General features: G+C 37.0%; 1 protein-coding gene and 1 long non-coding RNA gene across 2 annotated transcripts in view; one reads left to right on the top strand and one right to left on the bottom strand.

Annotated features, from left to right (window-relative positions):
• The window catches only part of Eip93F (Ecdysone-induced protein 93F), a 36,948-nt gene extending 10,000 nt beyond the window's left edge, over positions 1-26,948 (bottom strand). The window contains 4 exon segments of the mRNA XM_065299106.1: positions 4,222-4,682; positions 9,773-10,164; positions 25,122-26,432; positions 26,514-26,948. Of these exon segments, the coding sequence (XP_065155178.1) occupies positions 4,222-4,682; positions 9,773-10,164; positions 25,122-25,215 (947 nt within the window). The 5' untranslated portion in view covers positions 25,216-26,432; positions 26,514-26,948.
• Positions 15,975-16,972, top strand: LOC135789320 (uncharacterized). The gene is made up of 2 exons (XR_010547528.1): positions 15,975-16,300; positions 16,353-16,972. It is a non-coding gene; the product is annotated as an uncharacterized lncRNA (long non-coding RNA).
• Positions 26,949-27,218: the final 270 nt, after the last annotated feature.

Below are 27,218 nucleotides of genomic sequence, written 5' to 3'. Positions count from 1 at the left end.
CGACGGGCGACGCTATCGCTCTCCGCGCGTATGATTCGCGGTGTGATTGACCTTTTATATTGTTGTTATTGTTGTAAAAAAAACGCACACAGGCAGAAAGCGCGTCGTAAAAAAAGCGGCGAGCTGGTGATAACACGCGCGCGCTCGTTCGATCTCGCGACTTGAGACACAAAATGCATTTCAGGGAAGCCGGCGCTGCAGATGAATCGAGACGAAATCAGAGCGCATCGAACTGTGCACAAATAATTTCATGGACGGGCGCGAATATAATCGCCGTCGTTGCGTGAACCCGCCGCTATCGGGCGTCGGAAATGTTTACACGTTTTATTCCGATATTTCCGATGTCATTCGACAATCAAACGATACAATAACATCAAAACTACAGAAAAAAATTATAATTGCATAAAAATCTTAACTTATTAAACCTTTAAAAAATATTAAAATTATTTTTTTACCATACTTTGAACTCTCTTATCAGTTATTACTTTAATTACTTATCAGCCGCTTGAGAATAACTCATATAATTTAATTAATTAGTTGGTTGTTGCTCTGAAATGACTGGAAATTTTAACAAAATGTTGAAGAAAATATTTTGACGCTTTTGTTTAAGAAGAAAAACACAATTATTATTATTTCTTGTTTTTGTGATTTCTTATCACCGCAATCAAAAATTTAATGATTTGTTAAATTTTCGCAAATAAACACCTTGTAAAACAAAAAACAATGAATAACCATAAATCTATTAATTGACTTAGCCGGGAATGAGAATATTGTAAATATTTTTTGTTTAAAAAACATGACATCAATATTACTTTTATAGAAGTTATAAGGTGAGTCTTTTAAAAGTTTATATCCAATGTGATTTACACATGAAGTAATAAAAAAAATGGGACAAAGCGTATCGAAAATAGATTTTTACACACTGTCATAAAAAAGTAGGTAAAAACAAACGTCATATAGTGACATTGAGTCATTCACAAAGTGACATTAAAGTGTGACGTGTGATTTTTCGCGCCTTGAGCAAAAACAATGCAATATCGCAACTTCAATCATAGATTGCGACCAAAATTAACTCGTGATTCAAATTAAACAAACACAAATCCGTAAATAGCTTAATTGTTAATTACTCAAGATCATAAAAAGATGCATCGAAAAAAAATCAGGTAGGTAGATAAAAGTGTTGTTTTCTGTTTATATATTACTAATTTTCCACCATTAACTCTTCTACCGCAAAAAGTAAACACTCCACAATGAAAATTGAAATGTCACATGAAACAACATTGCGTGCGCAATAGGTCAACGCAAAAATAATAATTCGCCCGACCTTGGGGTGGTCGTATTGGGTGTGTGAATTATTTTAAACCATGTCGTGTGAATTTATGCTATAAAATACTACAAAACCATAAAAGTGCAATTTGCACAAAACAAACCCAAACCGTGTGAATACAAGCAAATTTGTTATTTTGTTAAACTAAAACCGATTATTAGAAAAATATTCAATAATTACTTTAATTTTTTTTCTACTAATGCATTTCTAAACTATGAATGTAATAATGCTTGATGTTAATAGAGATTGCAGTATTGATGATTGTTGAACTAAACGCTGTGGTGTCGCAATTCGTGCGCAATGAGCGCGGTAATAACGCGTCGGCAAGGCCACGGTTTATTGCCGATCGGCGGTGAACTCAACCTCTCTCTTCGCTCACGCTTGAACATGACTTAAGTCTACTAATCTATCCCACTAAGTCATCATGAGATGACTTCAGAGTGAATTGTGTAAGAAACAATAAGTGTTTTTTTTTTGCAAATAATGAAGCATTTACCTGCAATCAAATTTACGTTACTATAACAACACCAAGTCAAACTTTTATTTCTAAAATTTGTTCTTATTTGTTCTTATAATTTAAAATGGCTGCATTTTATTTGTTTACTTATCCTATTGGTGCACCTCTATCGATTGCAATTGGAATTTGTTTGTTTTGATCGCGTTCGTGTTTCGTGCTGGTTGTTTGTATTCAGTTAGATACTAGATTTTTATTGGTGCGGATTAGACGCCAAAAGTTTGATAGGTATTGGTGGCTCGCAGTGCGTTTCAATCCCACCACAATTGTCAACCAGCCCACCACTCACATCTAATTTCTAAAGTACTAGTGCTGTAATAACTGCCCGGGATTATATTTTAGAGATAATTAATGGTTGTGGTTGAAAAGGACAGAAAAAAAGAGGAAATAATATAGGGTTCGGAGCGCAAACAAAAAAAATTGTCAACCATGTTAAACGAACTAAGGGAATATTTAGTCGTAGCTGGTTACGAATTCGAAGAAGTCGTCAAGTAATGTCACCCTAACGCAACTACTCTAATCGACATTTATTTATTCATGCGGAGAAAAAAACTATTCAGGAAAAAACGGAAAATGTTTCCTGTCATTCTATTTTATGTTTTATACATGAATATTAGGTGTTTTCATATTTGCTCTGGTTGGCATTGAAGTTTTATCGAATTTAATTAGGAATAATTCGGCAACAACCACATTTTGATTATGCCATTAGGCGCGCACACAAATATATCTATATAACACCCAATTTACAGAATATTGAGTTGGAGCGTATATTGAGTTTGTGTTGGAATATTTGATGCATTTTGTTTTCGGCTTTTCAATTTTCAATTAATCTATAATTACAATTGATTAGTCCGCATGTCGCCCTTTCACCAACATTCGCTTCCATTTTAACAAAGTACCCGTGCATGCGGCAACCCAAAACACACCAAAACCTAAAATAGACAGCTACTTTTAATAAATTCAATTTAGTTATTAATATTTGTTCATTTATTTAACGCATTAATTTTTATGCAAAAAACTGCTAGATACCTACATTTGAGTGCCTATCTAAAGTGTAAAATGTGAGAGTTATCCATCCAACCGTTATTTTATACCGTTGCAGGTAGCGTTCAACACCAATCCGAATGAAATCGATAATTTTAAGATTTGCCATTACATCAACCAATCAGAAACACCTAAAGTTTTTACTTTATACTGTTTGATCAAACTTCTTTAGCAATTTGCAAATAAATATCCAGGTCGTTCAATTGGTTTAAACAAACGCCAACGACCGGATGAAATTGATAATATGGTTAAACATTGCGCAAATATTGCTGAGATTCACGGGTAGTTGAAACCGTTGCCACGCATTGTTTGCGCAACATTCAGAAATCAATTGACAGTGCAGCGTCGACATAGGGTATACGATTCGAGTGGATGCTGTTTGAGTTTGTCACGAGCTTCGAACCCGATGATGTGAAATCAAACAAGTGGTTGTCGATTTGCCATTTCAATTTCAACATATTCAACATGATTGCAAGCAAGGTCGGAGAGGTGAGAGAAACAATGAACCATCTTATGTGCATTGAGCTGCCTATTACTTTCAAACAATCAATCATCAAACAACAAATATTTATTTTCTTCAATTGTCTTTACATTGATGATTGGTATCATTTCGTGAGAGTGCAAACCAATGTTGATTAATTAACGTATTAATTAATTCAGTCTCAGAAATATGATAAACTAAGACTACTAGTCTGGTAGCGTTGCGGTTAATTTGCAATTTTCTCGTGGTAAACGCATGACCCGAGATGATCATCGACTTCTGGCTCTTCTTCTTGTTCGTCTTCGAGTCTTCGCGTGCCGAGTGTTTCGCGAAAAAAATTAGAATATAAATCTGGGAAGCAAGCGAGCGCAATCGAATCGAATTAATTAGAACATTAGAAGAAGTCGAAGCGCAACGATGGCTATACGAATTAAAAATTAATTGAGTTCAAGAGACGAGCAGAAGAAAATTTTCACGCGCCCATAAAAACAATAAAAGCACGAGAAATTCATAACGAATATAAAGTGTACACACAGGTAAGCAACGCGAAATAAAACGTGCGTTTCGTGTGCGCATCGTCAGGTTTTTTCCACTTTTAATTACGACTTGATTTCTAAATCAAATGCATATGTGCATTGTATGTTAAACTATGTTAAATTAATTAAATAATTAATATGAAACGTGAGTTTAACAAAATAGCAACAAAAACTAAGAAAATTTCCGTTATAAATACCGTTGATTAAAATTTTAACCACGATAAATCAAATTAAAAAGTAAATATTTCGAAAAATGTTAACTATTATACCTACACTAGATGGCATTAGTTGGAAATAAAAAGAGATTCTTTGCACTTACTTGAATAAATGTTTGTTGTCCAAAGTAGATAGCCGTAAGGGGGCGGCATTGGGATTGTGCCGGGGCGTATCGGTAGGCGTTGAATCGCCGCTACCCGCTTTCGAGCTGAGATCAAGCGGCTGCTCACCGCCGGCGGGTTTATCCTCTTGGCCGCCGGCGGCGGCAGCAGTGGCCGCCTGATGCAGACTCCGGGACATCGAGAGCAACCAGGTGGGACCAAGCGGTCCATAATAGGCAGACGGAACTTGGCCTTGAGCACCGGTTCCAGCGACACCACCACTCAGTGCCGCCGCCGCGGCCATCGCCACCATCTGTGTTTCTAGCGCGGTCATTCCGCCGCCGCCGCTCGCACGCCGCTGATGGTTGCTCAGCAGCGTCGAGTGCGTCGTCGGTGTCAGCGTCGGCGCCGTTTCGGCGTCGCTGGCAGCGTCGCTTGATTCCGAGTCACTCGGACGGGGACTCTGAAAATGTCGAATCGAAACTATTAATACAAGTAACGCCATCTATTAAGCAGTAGTCACGTATTGCTATGTTTATCGAATTTCGTTTAGTGATGTAAAATTTATGAACGTGCGCGCGCTAACGAGCATGTGAAAACCCATTTGCATTTTTATTGCCGTTCGTCTTTCGTTTCTTTCTTGTTGTGGGCGCTTTCGGTGCTTGTGCACATCAAAACACATTAATATCGTGAACGTGTACTGCAACGTTCGGCTGTCAAATCCGGCGGCCATTTGCAATCCGAACAAAACACAAACAAACCAACGAAACAAACGAAAAGCACGAAAATCGAAGTCTTCGACAACCAAAGAAAATTAATCACCACCACTTCGCCGGCAGTGCTGCAGCAATGTAGAAAATAACAAACGAGCATCGTCAATCATCGATCACAGTCTCAACATTTGACAATCGCACATTCATTTGATGATTTCGTTTACTTTATGCAGTTCTACGTGCCTACAATGATGGCTGCAAGTATTAACCTATTTTCACGGCTAGTTTCATCATATTCATCATTATTCATTGCCTTAATAAATAAATAAATTACAAATTCATCATAATAAATATTATTCACAGCGATAGGCAACCAAACGAACATGTTCTGTATATTCTTTTGTTTTATTTTGTTTAGTTTTTCATCGATTAATGGTGATTTCCATTAATTAACATACGAATGTTAAAAGAAATGAATAGAAAAAGAAAGACGAAGGGAAAAAAACTAATGCTATACGATTGTTAATTAGTAGTCCGGTCGCTATCATAAAATATGGAGATCGTCGATGTGCGTTTCTCATGCTTCCGCAGCGCGTGTGTTCGAAAAGAAACGAAACATGCGAAAATAGCAAAATAACAAACGAAACAAGAACGACGCGCGCCGATGGCGGCCATCTTGCTCCACGAAGGCGTGACGAATAAGACATAAAAAAATATATAGAATATAATAACCGAGCATAATAAATAATAATATGCGATTATAATATGCATGTAGCGAACAGTAAACTGCTAACCAGCATGAAGGAATATTTTATTTTATTGCTCGTTTATTTCTTCTTTTCTTTTAGGTATATAATTCTATATATGTTAAAACCATTTTTAACTCTTTTTATTTTATTGTAGTTATATTTCATGTGATGCAGTTTAGTTGAGTTTTCTTTTGTTTATTGTTTTGTGTGCCAGTTCGGACGGGTCATCATTGTTACGGTCTGCGATTCACTGGAAAATCTTTTCAGTTATACTCCTATCAAAAACTTACAAAGTTAAACTGAATAAAAACTGGCAGTTTCACATGATATGAACACGCGATGTAATTTCGGTGTCAACTACTCGATGATAGATGGCGTAGGTTTTTCAGAGTGATAAAATTAAAATATTAATTAGTAAATAGTTGATGATAGTTTTAATGCGCGTCGTTCGCTTGTTTATGCTTCTGGTGCGGGCTTATTTCTTCCTGCTAACTGTTTACATCTCTTCGGTAATTATCCGCGCGCGGCACATGAACAATTTCGCGAGCAACAGCAGACGAAGACATTCCACGCTTGTTGATGACGTGGTGACATACGTTTTAGTTTAGTGTGCAAGGCACAAACGTTAAACTTTTATACCTACATTTATTTAAAAACCCGCTATAATTTAATAATTAAAAAGAACGCTAACAATAGTAAGAATATTTGGTTGCCTAGTGAAATTCAAGTTGTGTGTTACTTTTTGTTTTATTTGTTTAATATTGTATATTTATTTTTACTGGAACAAAGTGTATAATGCTAACATATGAAATATGCAATGTGTGAGGATCGTAACGAGCGCCGGCTGTTCATTAACACCGTGTCGGGAGCGTACCGTTTTCTTCGCGTCTCGGCGCGGATTCGCATATGATACGCACATGCTCACTTGACAGTTGACTTGTTCGCCTGCTCGCCTCTATGCACCTATACCCGTTCAATTTCACCTCGGTGCGGTTCACTACAGGTTCACACTGCGAGTTTGCACACTTGCTCCGCAATCAGGCGAAATTTATCGATCGAATTAAAACGGGAAACGTTTAGGCTCTAATTACCCGAACAACTTCTAATATTAGGTGCAAGTCAACTTAAATCATCGCATAACGGTCAGGTTCTACAAAACAAGACGCGTAAAATATTACCATTTGTAGGTATAAATGTCGCCATCTGTTGGCAAATAGTTTCACGCATGAAAAACCACATTTTTTTTTCTAATTGTGTTTATGTGTAGATTGTTTTTAAAAAGTAATCATTATGGTAATATTCGACGTGTATTTACATGTAGAAAATGACGAAAATGGTAATGCTGAATGGAGGTCACATTGTATGCTAATGTCCGAATGCATTATGTTTTCGACGTTTCGACGTTTGGACCTTTAAACGCGCTCGATACGAAACAAATTCGTTGCATATTTACGGACATAATGCGTTTACTTTGTATGTCAAGGCAGAAAAACCAACTAAAAAAATACTCTATTACACTATAAAAACTAATTTAAAATATTTCCACTTTGAATCTTAATTAAATGTTAACGCTGTAGATACTTAGATATTACTTATTTAAGTATCGAATATCGCTTGAATCGTGGCGATCGATGCATAAACGACTTCACAAGTCGTGTAAAAAGAACCAGAACACGACGTTACGTTGTTTTACGTACAAGTCCCACCCTAATTGCACACAGCGTGCACATTTTCCAATAAAATAATTAGTTAAACACCGCGCAATCGTACGGCATGACGCCGAAACGCTGAAAACTTAAATATCAAACAGTCATACACACACACACACACACATCACAAACATACGAAACATATTAAAACACATACGCTCACTAACACGCAATGTGAAACAAAGTAGAAACGAAAAACAAGTGAAACCAACGAGGAGGAAATTTAAGCAGTAGAAGCGAAAGAAATAGATAGAAAGAGAGAACAAAATGGAATAAAAGATGCGAAACAAATGCAACAAACAAACATGGAAGTGTGCATGGGTAGGGACCAAACGGGTCGTTAGAGAAAATGGGCAGGAACCGCTTCTTTTGGGCGTGCACCAAACGACCACACTACATTGACTTGAAATATGAATACACTTCATACAGCAAAGTAAGTACAAATATAATTTTGGGTTAAATTATGCTAGTTACAAAATAAACAAAAAACGTCGTTGGTACGTAACAAACAATTGATCGAAACAAATGAAAAGAGGTGTGGTGGTGTGGTTTTAGTAACCACATAAAACGAAAGTAAAATATTCTACCTACGAGTATTCTTGGTATAAATTAGTACCTAAAGTTAAATAAATTTTGCTATTTGTTGCATAGATAAATGTGATTAACTGTGCATCTTTCTACTGTTTGTACTGGTTGTAACTGTGTTGTTGTTGTGTGGATGCGGCATGCAAACGCATTACAAGTTGCAAAGTCAACGGCGACGAAGACGGTGGCGACGTGGCGGCTGGCGACGGTTGTCGCAACCCGTTCGGCTCTACTTCCCAATTCAATTACCGCACATTATGCGCATTATCCGTTCGCGGCCACGTAGCTCTAGCATAATACACACTGTGGTGGCTCTTGCCAGGACTAAGAAACAAATGACTAACAACTAACGACTGACAACGACCAGCCAACTGATGGTAGCAATAGTACCAGCGGTAGAAAAGAAGTACAGTAGAAAGCACAAGAACAAGGTAGTAAAGCAACATAATGACATATTGTCAGAGTTTTGTCGTTCATGAATTTTTGAACGTGAACATGAAATTGTGAGAAAGACCGTTACAAAGAAAAGAAAAAATAATTTTAAATTTGTACTGAAAATAAATGTAAGAAAAAATTAAAATCTGCTAAGAAAAAATCGATAATAGTAAGTAAGCAAAAAAATTTAACCAATAATTAGGTTTTTTGTTATATTTTCGTGTTTTCCAAAGCTAATTATGAAATAATTCTTATAAATTACAAAGTAAAAAAGACTACAAAATCATTTCTATGCAACAGAAATGTTAAAATGGATAGAAACATAATATTTAAATAATTATATACCTAATTCAATAAAAACCCCACAAAAAATGACAAATATTGAAATACCTACGATTTCGTAATCCAAACTTTACAATCGAATGCAAATTTACAACACTCTAAAATTGTATCTACCTACTCCTAATATTCTAATGAGATCGTGTCGTGAAGGAATATTTAACTGATCCGAAGATAACTTCGATTCGGCGGGAACTGAACATGCTGTCCGAATACAGCATTTTAAGTTGCATAAAGTGAGGTACGACCAAATATTGTAAAAAATTTACAACACTCTAAAATTGTATCTACCTACTCCTAATATTCTAATGAGATCGTGTCGTGCTGATCCGAAGAAACGTGATCCGTAAAAGTGATTTCGTGCGCACTACAAACACAGTAACGAGTAGCATTGCAGTTTCAAATGCAAAAACAAACGCAAATCTTGCACCATCACAGGTTTCTAGCTCTAGTTCAAATCTGTTTAAAGTCAAACCTCATGAATGTGTATTTTCCACGTGTGAGTTGGTGTGTGGAGGTTTTGCTCTCGTAAACTGGGACGATTTTCGATTTCAACCGCGCGCGTCATGTTTCCTCAGCGTTGCGCCGAAGTCGAAGGATTTCAATTACAAATTTTATGGCGACCTTGTGCCTCTTTCGCGCTGTTGCACCGCAAGAAGTTAGCGCACTGTGCTGTACTGCTGTGATGCTTAGAAGTTAGAACACAACACGACTCTTACACGACATACACATGCAATTTGCAGTCAAGCGCTTTTGCAGAGTGTGAGCGCAATTGCGAAATTTTGATTTTTGCCTCGCGACTCTGTTTCTTGTTCGCCTTGATCCAAGGTGTGCCGAACAAACAATTTCAATTTCGTTTGCACGATTAAGATTATTTATGGTAGCGCAATGCATAATTTTTACTTATTGTGGTTAACTAACACGAGGTTAACCATAAAATTGAAAAAATTTAAATAAATAGATAATCTAGATATTATTCGGAGTGGAGTATGAATATTTGAATAACAATTTTGGTCAACTCACCAAAGCCCCGTGATTGTTGTGTTCATCCAGTTTGCCGTCGACGCAAAACATGCACTTGCTTGTCGGCGACCAGTCCTTGACCTTGTACTCGTCCTCCGCGTCGGCCTCGTCGTCGCGGTGGTGGTTGGCGTCGCCGTTCTCGGCCGGCGGTGGTGCGTCGTCGGCACCGCCCGCTTCGGGGGCGGCGGCGGGCAAGGGCGAGAGCGCTGGTGACGCGCGAGTATCCTGCTCCTGCGGCTGCTGGCGCTTCGCCTCTTCGTCCTCCTCGCTCTGGCTCTGCTGCTTCTTCACGTTGTTGTTCAATGGCTGCAAGTAGTTTCTTTGTTGCATCGAGTCTTGGTACAGCTTCCATTTCCTCTTCCCCATCAAGTCCTCAGCAATCCTTTCCAACCCTTAAAACAATCGAAACGAACGCATTCAGTAAGGTAAGTACAAAACTTAATCGACTTAAGAGCTAACAATGACTTGTTTGCGTTACAACTGAACACTACTGAATAACCCAAGAAATGCATGTGTTTTGTATATTTGGTTGCCTATAATAAATAGTCACTCATTGATTGCGTAGTGTGGTTATGAGGTTATGGCTATTGTCACTTAAAAGGATTGCGAATAGGTATCTTACCAATAATGCAACTGAATAACACCGTTTGTTTTGCGTTGAGCTTTGTTTGCATTTTGTTTTGTTTCGTGGATTTACTGTAGCTATTAATTAAAATCACGGTCGATTTGCGTACAATGATACGAGTGTGCGATTGCGAAACGAATTGTCTTCGGATTGTGTGACGACAATTCGCAACGATAGCAACAAAATGGGACATTGATTAACATAAACTTTATTAAAATCATGAACACAATAGAAATTGAATTAAAGTGAAAAATCGCGTATATTAATCGCAAATCAAATTTTATACTAGAAATTACAAAAAAAAATGGTTGATAAGATAAATTTTGAAAAAAAAAATTGTTAATAACATTCGATAGAATAATCTGATCATAATATTTACGCAGTTACTAGTAAGATTTCGTAATTTGCCACTAATTTGGAGAAAATCATAACTTAAATCCAAATATTTTTCGAATTACACGAAAAATTCTTAAACTGTGATATTTTTCTTTTGCTTGATATCAGCAGCTGACATGATTTTTTTAATTAAAAATTTACTATAATTTAGAAAAATCACATCATATTTAAAATTACCAAAGTAAAAGTTTTGTAAGAGTGTTAACATCTAGTTCTTGACTTTCGATTTTGATAGATTGCGTCGTGAAATCTCGCATCTATAAAGAAATTTCACAAATTAGAGAACACACGTTAGTTTACAGATATGAGATAAATGATAAAAATAAAACTGTGCATGCCATTCCGCACGTCAGAAATATTTTCAAAACGTGTTAAATATTCATAAAAACACATGATTTCGTTGCCGTTTCAAATAGGTATTACGCCTAAATTTCAAACAAAATTATATATTTAAGAAGTGAAAGTCAAAGCCACGCTCGGTAACATTCCACACACTCGCGAGAATAATTTATTCTGTTCTTTTCTCGTTATTTAGTCATTTTGTTATTTGGTTACTGTGTTGTTCCCGGTAGTTATTTCATTATCTTCTCTCTTGTTGAATTCGCTTCGACGGCAGGCGGCAATTTTTAATATGCCAATGCACGCAAGGTGTTTGGATTCGATCGTTTTTTGGTTTCAGGCGAAATTTCTAAAAACCGAATGCCGCAAATACCACAAAATGCACACACCACGCACGTCGTGAACAAGAAACAAGCAGAAACACGCAAAACGCCGGATGTTATCTTGTTGAGCGTCTTAAAACCGTGCCAAACATTACTAAATAGCACAAAACACACTTGTTAATCCAAAACGAAAAATACCTTTTTGTTTTTCTCGTTGATACACTCTTTTTCGAACGTTTTTCGACGACATTTTTAGCGTGACTGAATAGACAAACCTATAATACACTGGAACCATTCAGTTACTTAATACAGGGTGCTGCAGACATCAAAACAATTGATAATAATAAATGGGTGTTTGTATAATATTATTTTAAGAACGCGAATGCATTTAGCACTGTTCGGGTTACCATTTCGACAAATCAAATTGCAGCGAGGCGCGGTGGCTATTTAGATTTAGATATCTAATCCGTGAATTATTTTGCATTTTACGCAGGCCGGACGCGCGTTCCAAACGTAAAACAATGCGCGCTTGTTCTTCTCGGAAATCGGCGCGCAATCGCCGGCGTAATCGCGCAGTGGTTTCGTTTCAATTTTCGCCTTACGACGAATTGTCGCACTTACACGCACAGGGCAGCAAATGACTCACACCAACACATACCTAAATTCATGATGGCGGAAATTGTCTGCGAAATGCTTAATAGACAAAAATAAGCACTAAGCTAATAAATAATGTTTATATATCTTTTGTAGCAGGATTATTTTGCACACTAGGTCACAAAAATAAACCACAATCAGCCATATTCAAAAGATGGCGTCAACTATTGTCAATCAAGATATTTTACAGGTTATAGCGCTGCATAAACCATATGTTTGTACATTATAAACGTGTCATTTCTTCATACTCCTAAATATTCTTAAAATTAAATACGAAACTACAAATCCTTGGAATGTTGGCAATAAAACGTGACAATATGTAAGAGAAGAAAACGTGTGCATCAACGTGGATTCCAACGTGTGTGCATTTTCGTAGAACCGAAAATAAATTTAGGAATTTCATATAATACATCGTCAATTGGCATGCATCGATAAAATTGAAGAAAACTAAAAATAAGTGTCACAATGAAGATGTTTGTAAAGCCTTGTAGCATTTATCAAATCGCAGTCATTTGTTGTCGTTTATCCCAGTTGAGGTTTCTCTAGTGTAAAGTGTAAATCGTTATCCACTCGGCCAACCAGCCAATAATCCAATTAGGCACACGCGTTGCGTTTAATCCTACAGGATACCACCAAACACAAACATACTTCTATGTGAGACTATATAGTCGCAAGTCTTTAACTTAAAATGTGAAAAATACTTTTAAAAATATTTTTAAAATTTTTTATTAATAACTGTACACGCTGTATATTTCTATGAATAGACTTAGCATTCATCAATCTTCTTTAGATTTTTTTGTCAACTTGATTTTTTTAGTTAGTTATCATTCAATTGTTTTCTTTTTATCAACGATTTCTGCTTGAAAAGACCGGAAAAGCGTAAAAAACACCGTTATAAGATTCAACTATTACTGGCGTATTCTCTGCAGTCTTTGGAATCTAAAAATATCTTACTTTTCCCTTTTCTGCTTCTATAAAAACTTAAAAATTCTTCCAGGATTTTAAACTCTTCACATTAAAATGAGTAAAACAGAAGATAATGAGAAAAAACATAAAAGAGTAGCTTTCAAATTGTCATTATGATACGACGCCATTATCATTACCGCCATTACCAATTCTGTTATGTTGCCAGGGCCGACCGAACCAACGATTCGACCATTTCGGCCATTAGTATTATACCTAGACTCCACAATGGTCGTCGTAGTCATCCGCCATGTTGTTTAGTCAAAGTTACCGTTCGTTTGCTCCGAGCGCTGCGCTACGTTTTCTTTTGATAATGATAATTACCTCAAACCAGCAAATATCATTAGGACAAACTCTCATATACTCTTATATAAAAATGTGTTCATGTGGTAGCATTCCAATCTAACGAATAATCCAAATACCATGAAATAAAATTTATAATAAATTTGTAATCAAACTGATTACGAACCCTCTGTATATTCAATTCAATTGCATTTAGTGTTTGATATCATGTGTGTCTGTGTGTTTTTTTCTTCTCATGGCAAATTAATTAAATCAAAGTTGCAATGCAAGCTGCACTGCGCCATTACTCATCGTTCGTCGGTCGTAATTTGCTGTGTCGACGAAATGGAAATAGAAAACGAATAAACTAGAAAAACAAATAACAGAATAAAATACTCTCGCAGTCGCATGTCTAGTGTGTGTGTATTTGTGTGTTGGTTTGGCCAACATTTATTATATTTATTCGTTTGTTTTGCAAAGTCGTGGGCTGTGAGAACCGAGAATCGCGTCGCAAAGGTGGAAAGTCTTAAAATATTTTCTTTCTAGAAAAGACAATCGTGCCGTTAAAGCAAACAAATACGATGCTAGCGGATGAATTACGCGAGTAACACGCACTTATTCATACAAATCTCATAGAAATCATATGAATTAATGAGAAACAAACGAAAATTCAATTAAAATTGGAAATTTTATTCACATAATTATAAAACAAAAAAATTACCGATGAAGTTTTCTAACTTTTTGTTCAATAATCTAACAAACAAAATTTTTATAGATTTACCTTAATGTTAAATTTATTGCAAACTTTACTTTTCGAAGTTAAATGCTTCCGAATTCTTTCCAACTATATAATCCTAAAATTCATATGAATGTGTTCATGAGATGGATTATGAATGTATGAATGAAAGACGTCGTATGGCGCGCCGTGACATGCCTGCTGGCTTCTGGAAGACATGATGGTGGAAGATACACATCCACATGCATCGGCGAGGAGCAACATCTGGCTAATATCGGTGTAATTAGTTTGGCCGTTTGTGCATGAGTACTCTTTGCTTCTCCTCATAATATCTCATCATTCTTTAGCAATGGTGTGCAATTTGCAAAAGTACGCGTGGTAAATTTTCAATCTATTCTGATAACTAAACCTTCATGCTGCTCAAAATGCCTCCAGTCAAGAAATAAATTCCAAGGAAAATTTCACTGATTTTTAAGTAGGTACCAATTTACTGGTCAATTGACGTCAACAGTTAATTTGCACAAGACACAAATATATTTCGCTAGCAAAAGTGTGACATTGACTCGTGAAAATTGCATTCGCAATCACGTCCAGCGCATGCACACATTGCATTTGAGCGACTTCTTCGATTTTTAATCAAATCCAAGCCCTCAGCAAGCAAACAACAATGATAATAAAGGCGACCGAGCGAGGGAATTGCATTCGCAGAAGAGGAGTATATTTTCTATGAGCAAATAACACGTCAATTGGAAAACTAGCCAAATATATTAAAATCACAACAAATTTCAGAACTAAATGGGAAAGCGTTGTAAAGATAACCAAATAGAATGGAAACAAAGACTAATTTTGGGAAAATAAATAATCCTAAATATTTAATTCCATTCAGGTGAAGACAAATCCATTAACAAGCGGATAAATATGATAAAAATTTAATTAAACAAACAAAAAATGTTCAACTTATTTCCGGTATACGTAAAGTAAACATATTCAAAGATATTATGAAAACTACGTGATTTAAAAGGTAATACAAATTTCACAATGTGAAAAATTAACATGGAAAATAGAAACTTCACAAAAAACTACAAAAAACCTCATAAAAACTAATAAATTCCTAAATGAAATTACGAAACGACCACCGGTTGTTAACAACTGCACACAACCTTCCCAACATTTCGAGATTGCGACACGACAGACATGAAATAAACACACGTAATTATTGCAATTGCAATTGTAATAGCCAGTAGCCGCCTCGTCGGTTTGTTTTTTTCCATATACAAAAATTCGTACCGCAAAATTTCCCAATTCCAACCAAACAAACAACTCACGTCAGCATATCATAAAATTATACGGAATTGAAACTATAAAAACCAACAAAAGCAGACATAGGTAGCTGTAATGCTGACGGTGCTGACTTGCTAAATTAAAATTTAAACAAAAATATGACATTAACGAAACCTGTTATTTTAGAAAAGTCTCGATTTGATTTAATGTGGACAATTAGCCATATTTAAAAATTTGTGACTTCATTTTTCATTTGATTTCTATTTTTGTTTTCTAATTGCCCGTTCTGTGAGCACGCCAACGCACACAGTTTGATTACGACAGGAACGTTGAAATAATTGTAATTTGCGTCATTAGTCATAGCAAATCACCGGAAATTAAGATATGCACATTTATATTTTAATCCGAAACCTAAGTCAACCCTACTTTTAGAAAAAATAAAGATAGACTATGCGCACTATACCAAAAACAGAATAAAACGAATGATATCAACAAAATTTACAATTTAAATCTCCGATTGCGACTCAAACATGGCTTCAAACATGAATGATTCATGAAAGTTTTAAATTGCGCACAACGTTTTGCTTCGCGGTTCGGCTGACGAATTTGGAGGTCATTTGAGAGGCACGAAACAAAGGCCTGTATTGGTTACATGCAGCTAAGCACACAACACGCACGCAGGCGGCGAACAAAAGAATAGAACTTTTTGGGCGTCCGGTTCAGGGACGACCCCAAACTATTCCACCTACACCAATACAAACGCTCCGAATGTGCGATAGGACTACTGCGACACAGTCACGACTGTCACGAAACGCCCAAAAACTACCGCCGCCGTCGCGAACCAGACGTGTGACGTCGGAATAACAAAAAAAAACAATAACAATGTTTTGACGTAAAACAAACGTTATTTATAGCAAAACACAACGTGTGTAGGTAAGTATAATTCTATTTATTCAAAATAACAAAGTTGAAAATTTTCAGCTGCATTGTATTCATATTCCGTTGCCATTCGCAGCACGATACCTAATTACCGATGAGTAATACTCGCCGCCTGCATTAAATATTTGATGAAAGCGAATGCAAATTGCGCGTCGATTTCGACTGCTTTCGGACGGAGCCAATCAGCAACGAGGCGATAAACAACTTTTGCTTTATTACTCTTTTCATGCGTCTGCAACACGAAAAATGACGAAATTTTGTTTGAGAAACTCATGAATAACCGTCGAGAGGTAGCTACCTACCTACCTATAGATGGTTAATTATTTTTACTGCCATGCTGAAATAATTGATTTCATTTGATTTGGCGTGTCACGCCGGATGATTCATGTGAAAATCGTAGAATAATAAAAATTCGAAGGCTTCTAGTGAGTTTTTCTACATTTAGTGACTAGTTAAGCTGAGATCCTGGAATTTTATTATCGGAAATTCTTTAAAGATTGTATCATTTATCAAAGTATAAAATAACATTAAATCTTGTGTTTTAAAAGTCTGTTAAAATTCTAGTAGGCAACCTGAATAACATGAGTTATAAAATACTAATTGTCATATTGACATGTGTTTTGTCGGTTTGGCAACGAGAAATAAACATCTTTGAACCTGAATTTCTGCGCAATTCTTTAGTAGTGTTTCTGTTATTCCTATTTTATTTGTTATGCATTTTCTTTACTTTCTTTCATTCTATTTGCTTTCATCTCTCGATGTGCGTTCTTTTGTTATGTAGGTAAGTACCTACATATTTGTTGGTATTGGTTTTGTTACGCGTTGTGTACAACGTGACGATGTGTAATAATTACGTTTGAAACAGATTTCAAGGTTAGCAAGATGGACTACTGCAGTCTTCAGATATTTAAAAGGATGTAGGTATACCTAAATACATCCAACTGCCATCCGCAGCAAAAACTTGTTTACTTAGAGATTCGACGACAACATTTTGCAAAATTATTCAGTTTCCATATTTCAAACCCTTCCAATTCGAAATTTCGTCATTCAATTCTGATAATTTCAAATAATAATTCCGCAGCAACAAAACAAAATTTATTGTTAAAGAATTTAGGTCGACTATTTTAATGCACCTACGTAAGTAAATGTCTCCAAGGTGGCCTAAATATGAAATAACAAAAAAACAATGTACAGAAATATTTCTGCTACAAAGTTGTAAAAACATATTTAAGTAAACACGATTATATTTTTCACTGGTTCTACATAACTAAACCATACCACCACACAACAACAAAAGCAACCAAATGCTCACCATTTAAATTTTCCGAATATTCGCTTCTAGAATCATTTTTAATCACCCATTGTTCATCTCCACGTGAATACGGATCACTTTTAGTCCCAAAACGCAAAACAGAAGTCCTCCTCGGTTTAAGTCCATCACAATATCTTGTCACAAACATGTTAACCATTAAATGATAAAACTATACCAACAATCACATTATCAACACTTTTAAACGCAAAAATATATCTAAAACTATTGATAATATGCAAATATCCATATATAAAACACGTCTGACCTAAGGCACGTCCGCGTTTGTACTAACGCCGTCGCTTCCTACCTGTTTCACAAACGCTAAACAAGCTCGACGATGGTTGGACGAGTATAAGGTTTGGCGATAAGTATTTTTTGTATTTTCCATACCGCCGATATCGATGTGCTGCACTTACGACGACATAAATACTACAAACGAAGTGCGCAACATTATACCACTTGGGAGCGAGCGTGACAGCGCACAGCGCGCACAAAGTGATACCGCAATATTGTTTACTATCAATTAATATCCGACCATGCAGTCATGCAGACATACAGATATGTCGAATTCAACAACTACTACAATCAATAAATGAGAAAATGAAAACAAGTAAAAATGCAAGCCGATAATGACGATAATAAGTTGAGGCGTTAGAGCCAACAGCAGGAAATATCAAGTCGTGAAAAGTTGCAAGTATGGAGTCACCTTGAATGCACCTAATTCACACATTACACGTAAATATACAGCGTAGTAGAAGTATACATAAATAAGTGCATAATAATAATAATAATAATAATAGCAGTGGTGGAAGTCACGCAGTCAGTCAATCAGTTAAAAAGTTAAACACAAATCAGAGAATAGGAATAGGCGACAGCTTTTGCCATTGGAAAGACGCGGCAACATTGTATTTTGCACTAAATTCACCTGTCAATTATAGATGTCCTAGAAACAAATTTAGAGCTATTTAACACGATCATTTTTCTTGTTTACGTTTTTCGCTAAAAATGAATACCTATTCAGGGTTGTTTTAAAAGCAAACAAGAAAACAGATATGACTAATTCTGTAATTGAATAAATTTTTCGATTACTTATACCTGAATCTGTAATACCTACTTATTAATTGTACAATTTGTAGCGTCTAGTGTTTACGGCTGTGTGTCATTATGTTTTGTCATGTTACCTACATGTTATACAGTGCTAATAGGCATTGCCGAGTACGAGTGCGCCTTAATTAGCAATTTACAGTGTTTACTGCGGACGCGGTCGGAAAGCGACTCGTCTGGACGTCTGTTTTTCATTTTCACTTAGAGAATATAACGTAATAAGCATGCATGGAGTTTTTCACCTTTCAAGATCTCGTTGCATATGGGCACCATGTCAATATTTAGGTACAATACAAACGGTGTACGCAAAATTTGATTTATGACTTTGTTATGCCTTTGAATAATTCAATATTTTCATCAAAAATCAACACCTTCATGGTGCGAGGTGTGATTTGTGTGTATAAAGGTAATCTCGTGTAAATATTCGCTCTGAATTCAGTTTCAGTTTCAGTGTGTGTTGCTTTTCTGTCTCGCCTTGGAATGACGTGAGTCGCTGAGAGGAGAGGAGGGAAGAGAAAAGGAAATACGTTACGCTGTTGATTGTTAAGCTAGGTCAAGAACTTACTACGTTCACAACTCATTATGCAAGTGTAGCTACATAACTTATTTTACACTAGCTACATACCAGGTGTTTCAAGTATCAGTGGCGATAGTTTATTAATAATAATGGATAAGTTGTAAAAATGGGTTGTGATGAAATGATTAACGAAATTTCTGATATTTGGGAACAGTCAAAATTTCAAGCTGAATAAACAAGTTGAAGTGTTCCGTATTTTAGGAATTATTCCACTACTTAAAATAAAATAACATTCAAAACAATAGTGATCAAAATATCTCAATGACTTGATAAGAATTTGTAAGTTGAAATACTTAGTCATGGCCGGAAAATAATAAATAGTTTTATGTTTTTACTAATTATGTAATTAATCTAGGAATTATTTAATTTTTAAAGCTACAATTTCATATCAAGTAAACTTATAAATGAATTATTAGTATCCGTTGATAAATTTCCAAATATTTTGGAAAAAACTAAAACTGTGGCGCCTTGAAATCGCATATTAAGTAAATATTTTGCGCAAAATTTAAACCCTTTCGAAATTTCGTGGAATTCATGAAAAGCAATTTTTTTCAATGTCAATGTGATAAATGATTAGATCTAATCTCTCATATTATTCAAATAGAGCGCAGTCTGGAGACAAAAATCAGTCAATAAAATCAAATATTATCGAAATTATATTAGACACAATTATATTTTAAACCATATTTTCTCTACTTATTTTTATTATTGTAACAAAGATAATTAAATCTATGAATTGGGAAATAAACAAACTAATACCTTGATAAATAGCAAACCAAATCAAATTTTCGTGCAGTGTGCAACTGTGTGCAATTTTATCATCAACCATGTAGAAATTAAATAACCTGCACTCATGTTGAGTGCATTTTTAATCACTACATCAATCAACAAATTGATTTGATAATTATTTCGAATTTAATTTGTTAAAATTTTGCAATAACTTCAAGTCTAGACTCGTCATTTAGACTGCACATTCAAAATACGTGTTTTTTTGTTTCCATGCAAAGGTTTTCGAGTTGATAAAAAAATAATCTTTTTTATCTGTGGCATAAGCGCCTACATCTACTTTAATTAAAGTAGGATAGGTTAAGTCAAAGGTAGGGAAGGTCAGAATAACCAAAATAAACGTGATGGATATTTGATAAAATCGGCTGATAGGTATAATACTTAAATTAAGTATTGTGTAAGTGCTTTAATCAAGGAATAACTTGACATAAAATCATGTAGGCCATAATTATTTATATATTTCGGTAGAAATTATACCTTTTCCAAAAATATACTTTTAGTAGATACTACCAACGCCATCTGGAGGATTAATCACAAAAATCAACTGAATAACACATTAATAACAATGATTATTTCCCTATAACTCAAAAAATACTTAAATTCCAGGCAAAATTCTTTCACAAATAAATTTTTAATTAAAGTCTACACCTAACTCGTTAAATTTGTGTTAAGTATCACACTGCATCAAAAGACATTATCAATTAAAGTTATTATTTGACGATTTTCTAATATTAATAAATTTTAATAGAAATTAAACGTAACGCAAATGCAGAAACAAATAAATTTTCCACCTGCAGTCTTCTGCGTTGTGCGAATTGTCACGCAATAACAATATTGCAATTCCTTTTCGTCATGTGTGTATCTAAATATCCTCTAATTATCTTCTCGTCTGTACATTCACACATGAAACTTTAAATTTTAATTTGATTGAGAGCTGGTGAGAAATTCTGCAGGTACTAAACTAAATCCAACTGGCATCAGTTTAATTCACACATCATAAAATCGTTAAATATTTAATCATCGAATTCAATATAAATATGTTATAATCACGCAAGTATGTGTATAATTATCATTGCTGCGTTTTAGTAAATATGTTTACAATCACATAGTGATCATGTTATCAACTTCTCGAGTAATGCCTTCATAGATGACGCTAGATATGAATAAATATTGCAATAATTTGTGTTTTCGCGATTGTTTTCTCTGTGACAACCATCACAATATTAAAATTTACATCATCAGAAAGGGGTTAGGCTGTAGTACCTACTAGAACTTGGTATTGAGTTTGAGTAAGTATTCAAATGCCGTTCGTGCGCGCACAATAATAAGCAATAAGTCGTTTTATTGCATGTTTATTGCCGCACGCGTTTATCGTCGCGCTCGGCGTGTTCGAAGCCTTCATTCATTCATCGATGTTGTTTATTGATAATAATTATCCGTCCGCCTGGTGAAAATCCGTTCATTGAGTAATCCTACGAATGTGTTGATAACGCTCATTTTAACATTTAGTTTTGTCAGTATTTCACTACGAATTTATTCCGAATGTAAATAATCACTCACATCAAATTGAACCGAGTGTATCTACAAAACATGTCTAATTTTAAACCGTTTCAATTACTACAACGCAACTGTTTTTAGTTGGTTTGTTTTTGCATAGGGTGAAAGTGAAGTTAATCACCAGTGTATGTAGTGCAGTTTACAATTAGGTTTTTATTCAGTTTTTTTGTCGACTATGTTTTTTAGCTGGCACCCCGAAAAACTCCAATTAAGCGCATGGATTTACGCGTTATCACATTCGCGTTTCAACACACATTGCCCCGGTTAGTGTGTGGTTTGATTTATACGCTTGTGTGTGTGTAGTTCGAGTGTGGAAAAATCCGGCGGCCGAAAAATTAAAAGGTCAACACTTGTTGAGCCTCGATTTGACGATGCGCTCGTGTGTACATTCCATGTTCATGTGTTCATGTGTCAAAATCAACTCCAATCGTTTCGTTTGCACTACGTTTGTATTTCGCGTTTTGTGCTGCACACGAAAAACCCGCTCGAAAAGCCCGAAAACGTGACAAAAAGCGTGAACACTGTTAATATTTTGCGGACTTTCCACGGTTTTTCCAATTTCCGACTGTGTGTGTTCACTTTTTGCCGCAAGTTTAATCGACACTAAAAAAGCGATTTTTCAGTTGTTAACTGTTGCCACTGTGGCACGTTACAAACTTTAATTCACACATTAATAGTTGGCCTGTCAATTAAAACTTTTTTCATTAAGTAATACTACACAGCGTAGAATTAAATTTCCATTGTGTTATTGATTGTTTAGGTAATAATTATTTAATTCGGCGTCTATTGAATGAAATTATCGGATAAGACATGCGTAACCATGTCCAAACTTATCTTATCGCTGCGAGACGATAGCGAGACTGTTTTATTGACGATTTGTTTATCGTCGCACGACAATAAATAAATTCTCTGCAGGTAAACCGACACCGCGCTTAAAATTAAATCAGACCCAAATAATAACGGATATAAAACTTATTTTTAAACTTATTAGCTAATTAGCTGTAAAAACCAAACCATCATACCTAAAATATGTTAAAAACATTCTTTAAAATTTCGTACTGGTAATAAATTCAGGAATGCACCAACGACCAACATAATATTACATTGGTAGATAGTGTGAAAATTATTCCTGCGGGCGACTGTACGCCTTAAATTGCAAACGAGTAAATTCCTGCTGATATTTACGAAACGCTAAAACATTTGTTAAATGTACAAATTCTGATTTAAATTTAACAGTGTATGAAAATTATCAGAGATGCTATGCGCCCACATTGTGTATTTACCAATTTGAAAATATTTTCTATAAAAAAATTCTTGTTTAGAAAGTTTTGTTGCAACTAGCGCCATCAATTGACACACATGCAAAATACACAGAATATTATAATGCAAGTATGTAAATGTATGTAATACATATTTAGAATGTCGAGATATTTTTGTTGGATATTTTAGAAAATATGGAATGGTGAGTGAGTGTGACTGTGACCTCCATACTTTAGTTCAGTCTAACACTCTTTAATTCGTCATAGGCGCGTTCAGTCCGCCGCTCACTCGAGAGTTCCCCTTCGACAAAATGGCTCCTACACGCACGACCAAAACCACTACTACTACTAATACCACTACTACTTGACTAGCTGTTGTACAACCAGTCAGTCGGCGAGTTAGAAAAACGCCAGGCGGACATTTTTGCATTTAGTTTTCGGCGTTTTGCCCCCACCATCATGTGTCCGCTGAGCAATCCAGTCGACCACGAAAACCAGTTTCTAGTTTAACTAAAACCGACACGAAACTGATCGCGGGGCATGGCTGTGGCTCCTTGTTGATGGCCTCGAAAGTCGTCGGTTCGCTCGAAAAATGTGGTTAGACGAAACCGACCGAAACGCGCGGACTAGAAAAAAAAACATCGCAAACAAACCGCAAACGGCCGAACCACTGCGTTCCTAGTGGAAAGAGAAGAGAAGACTTTGTTTGCTGATTGGTTTAGTTAAATGTCAGCCATAATTTTATGCAAAATATTTCGAAATATGTATTTCTAAACCTAGTAAACAATAACCAGTTTTTTTTCTATATTTTCGCTGGTAAAAACAGTAATTGTATATTCAAACAAACCAGCTGAGGTCCAAAATAATACGATGGAAAACAACCGAATGACGTCCGAGGTCTAATCAAAACACGAATTCACGTAAGCGCAAATCTCAAGGTTGTAAGCAACAAAAAACACCTACCTACCAAACTATTTTTAGTTGGAAAATATTTAAATCTCAGAAATATAAAACGGACCCCTTGAAAAAAAGCACAGAGCCTAATTGGATTATACCTGATAGTGACGAGGGTGGCACTTGTGGTAGTGTGGGATTAGTTAGTTTTAAGGCGGTGCGCGTGGGTCGATGGTGGTCGGAGCCACGATTGGGGCGGTTTGGACGCCCGGGGGCGGCGCAAACATACCGGAAACAAGGCCAACTGCAGGGAGGGAAACCCTCGAAAACTCGACGAAAATTGACGAAACCTCGCTGGGGAGGAGAGCAATAAGTTTAAAAATAGAAACAAGCGGGTAGCTGCTGAAGAAGCAAAACGTAGAATGTAAAAAGCGACGATACCAATGCGCCCTTATAATTACCAACCCTTCAAACTTTCAAGCAAGCACAACTAGCGCAGAAATAACCTCAAGTAACTTCAGTACCAACCAACAAAGTGGTCCTTCTTTCTTTTAGACTTCGAAAATAGGTACTCAAAATATTAAAAACTCCAACAAACAAACACGAAGAATCCAAATAGGATTCTATCAAAATCAGTTGTTGGTTATTTAGGCCAAAGTGCCACTGGAGTAGTAGTGATGCTGTGCTATGTTGTTGTGTCGAATCCAGGTTCGGGTTCAAACACTCAACAGGTTATATCCCGACCTGCGGCACCCGGCAAACAGCATACAACGCGACCAACCGACCTAACTCTCTACATGTAGGTACTATACAAATACCTACAATCCCGTCAATACCTATCTGTTTTTCATATCTTTGTATGCTGCAGTAGCTTGTATTTGATTGCAACTGGTAGCTGTGTCAGTGGTGTGATTGTTGGCACTTGGCGATCTTTCTCTCGACGCAGGAGAGGAGGAGAGAGGTTATGTACGCTCCACGCAGCGGCGCGTCGCGGTGCATGAACTTCAACTTGCGACTCGCGACCAGCCAGCCGCATAACACATATTCACACAGCGAACTCGTAACAGATATAGACGCAAATAGACAACGAGACGGACAAGCTAAAGATGTCACCATGTCAGATAATGCAGATTATTGTCAAATCTTTAGTTTTAAACTTGCAGTTATTAAAAACAAGTAAAACACGCATTTTATTGCTTAAATTCTTGCAAAGTCATAAAAAATGACAGAAACTGTCAACTTTTTTGACAGTTGTTCAGAAAATTTTCTAAACAATTAGGTTTATACACCAGCATAACTAGATAATAATCAAAGTAACTCACCGACTATGTACACCATATTTTTTGTCCATCGCTGAAGTTCCCGTTTAATATTGCGTCGCTGTTGTATGCATCGCGAGTAGGAACAGTCCGCCATTTTTTCGCGGCGCGGCGTGACGAACGAAACTCACTGCGGGTGCACGTGCTGATTGCTGCTGCGCGAAAAATCCCAGCGACAATGGCGAAACACAAAATCCTGCCGATGAAGAAGGAGTCGAAGACGCTGTTCGGGTGATCGCTGCGATGGATGGCGTCGTCGGCGGCTGCTGGTCCAACGGCGAAGCGGCGCGTGCACGCAGCTTGCCCATCGCTTCACTTTTCTTGGCAACGCCGGCGCCGCAACGTGCATCACACACTAACCGCCCACCCAGGAACAACACATCCGGAAACGAAAAACGAAAACGCGACTTGACAACTTGAATTAATCCGCACAAAATCAAAACCAATGTGGTCACACTGTAAATGATTGTATTTGTTAGTCCTTGTTTTTTGGTAAGAGTTTATTTTGTTGTTGTTTGTAATGTTTGCTTCACTGTTTATCCACTGAGGTCGCAAGTCGCAACGTAAACGATGTTGTCCAAGGGCCAAAACGCGCGTTTCGCACAGCACATGCACGTGTTTGCAAATCCACGTGCGTGTGTGTTTGTGTGACTGAGTGGTTGGTGTGTGTGTGTGTTGTTGGCAGCACTGCCGAAATTGCAACCGGAGCGCACTCGGCTGGCCGGCTGCGTTTCACTTTCGGTCGTGCGGCGCGGGTTTTGCGGCGTGCGGAATTTAGTTCACGGTCACGCCGCTCGTCGCGATATCGCACACCACACAACGAGCAAACTGCAACTGCGTGCGTGAGTGCATCCGCGAAAACTTAACTTAAAATTTTTTTATCACAATTTTCTTTCAACAACGCGCACGCCACAATAAAATCAAACAAAAGTCCCATAAACGCACGTCGATTTGATGTTCTTTGCTTCTTTGTTTTTTGGATTTTAAATGTCTTTGTATATCGTTTGTTTTTTTATTCTAGAATGTTTTGTTGTTGTTTTTGATTCTAGAATGATTTGTTCGGAGCGTCGACGATGCGCGCACTAAAAAATTACGAAACTAACTAGACGTCGACGGCCGCCGGACGACGGAGGACCGACGACGACGGGTGGCGGCGGCGGTGGTGGCGGCTGCGGGCGGCGACGGCGGCAACGGTGGCAGCACGACGATGCCGCACCATTTCGGCACACGGGCGCGCATCCTCCAATTTTTCTTTTCGCTCCTATTCGCACCACTATTTTTCACGACACCATCGAATTAATTCCAATCCCAACTCTGGAAATAAAACAAAAGTTGTTGATTTAATTCAAGAAAATGATTAGAAACTCACGAATTTTAACAACGCGCAACACTTACAAATTATTTCTCGCATTCTTTTGTTGCCCGACTAGTAAAGTGCGTAGAGCAACGCGCAAAAACTTAAAGAATTAAAAAATATCCACAAAATTGCACTTTGATTCGTAAATTTTTTTTGCCGTCGCGAGCGTGATGCGAATTCCTTATTTATGTGTATTGGTCGCGCGTTTCTCGTTTCTGCGTTTTCCGTGCGTGCGTTTGTTTCGTTCGTTCCGTACGCGATGCTCGGTACGTCTGGCACTAACTAACTAAACTAAAACGCGACTACGGCCGGCGAGCGCTGCGAGGAGTCTTGTGCACCGAGCGCACATACACATGCAAACAGCAACACATACACTATTGCACCCAGCACCGCCACCAGCGCGCGCGCACATACACACACCGGCGCGCTTTTCATAGGTTTGGGGGGAAACACGGTGCGCGTTCTGGGGACAATGTGTGTGTGAGTGCATCGTGCAGCCGCGTCGCGCGCACGAGAGTCACGGCCTACCTAATTTTTGCTACCTACAAAAGTGCTCAATGAATCGACACATACGCACACACGCACTCACACCAACCTGGGCGCCATCTGCAACTGCGATATAAACAACATTTGTTTCACGTATCATGCTGCACTTGCACGGCCTGAACCTAAACGTGTGTGCGTGTGCGTTAAGACTGTGACTGTACCTTATCTACAGCGGTTTGTAATGCGTCACAGTCTAA

The sequence above is a fragment of the Atheta coriaria genome, unplaced genomic scaffold, assembly GCF_025399875.1.
Source record: "Atheta coriaria isolate IRGN ID8LTWV9N9 unplaced genomic scaffold, Caltech_Dcor_3.1 hic_scaffold_3_pilon, whole genome shotgun sequence".
In the NCBI taxonomy this organism is placed as follows: Eukaryota; Metazoa; Arthropoda; class Insecta; order Coleoptera; family Staphylinidae; genus Dalotia; species Dalotia coriaria.
The sequence above is the reverse complement of the archived record's forward strand: the minus strand, read 5'-3'. Positions and strand labels throughout refer to the sequence as shown.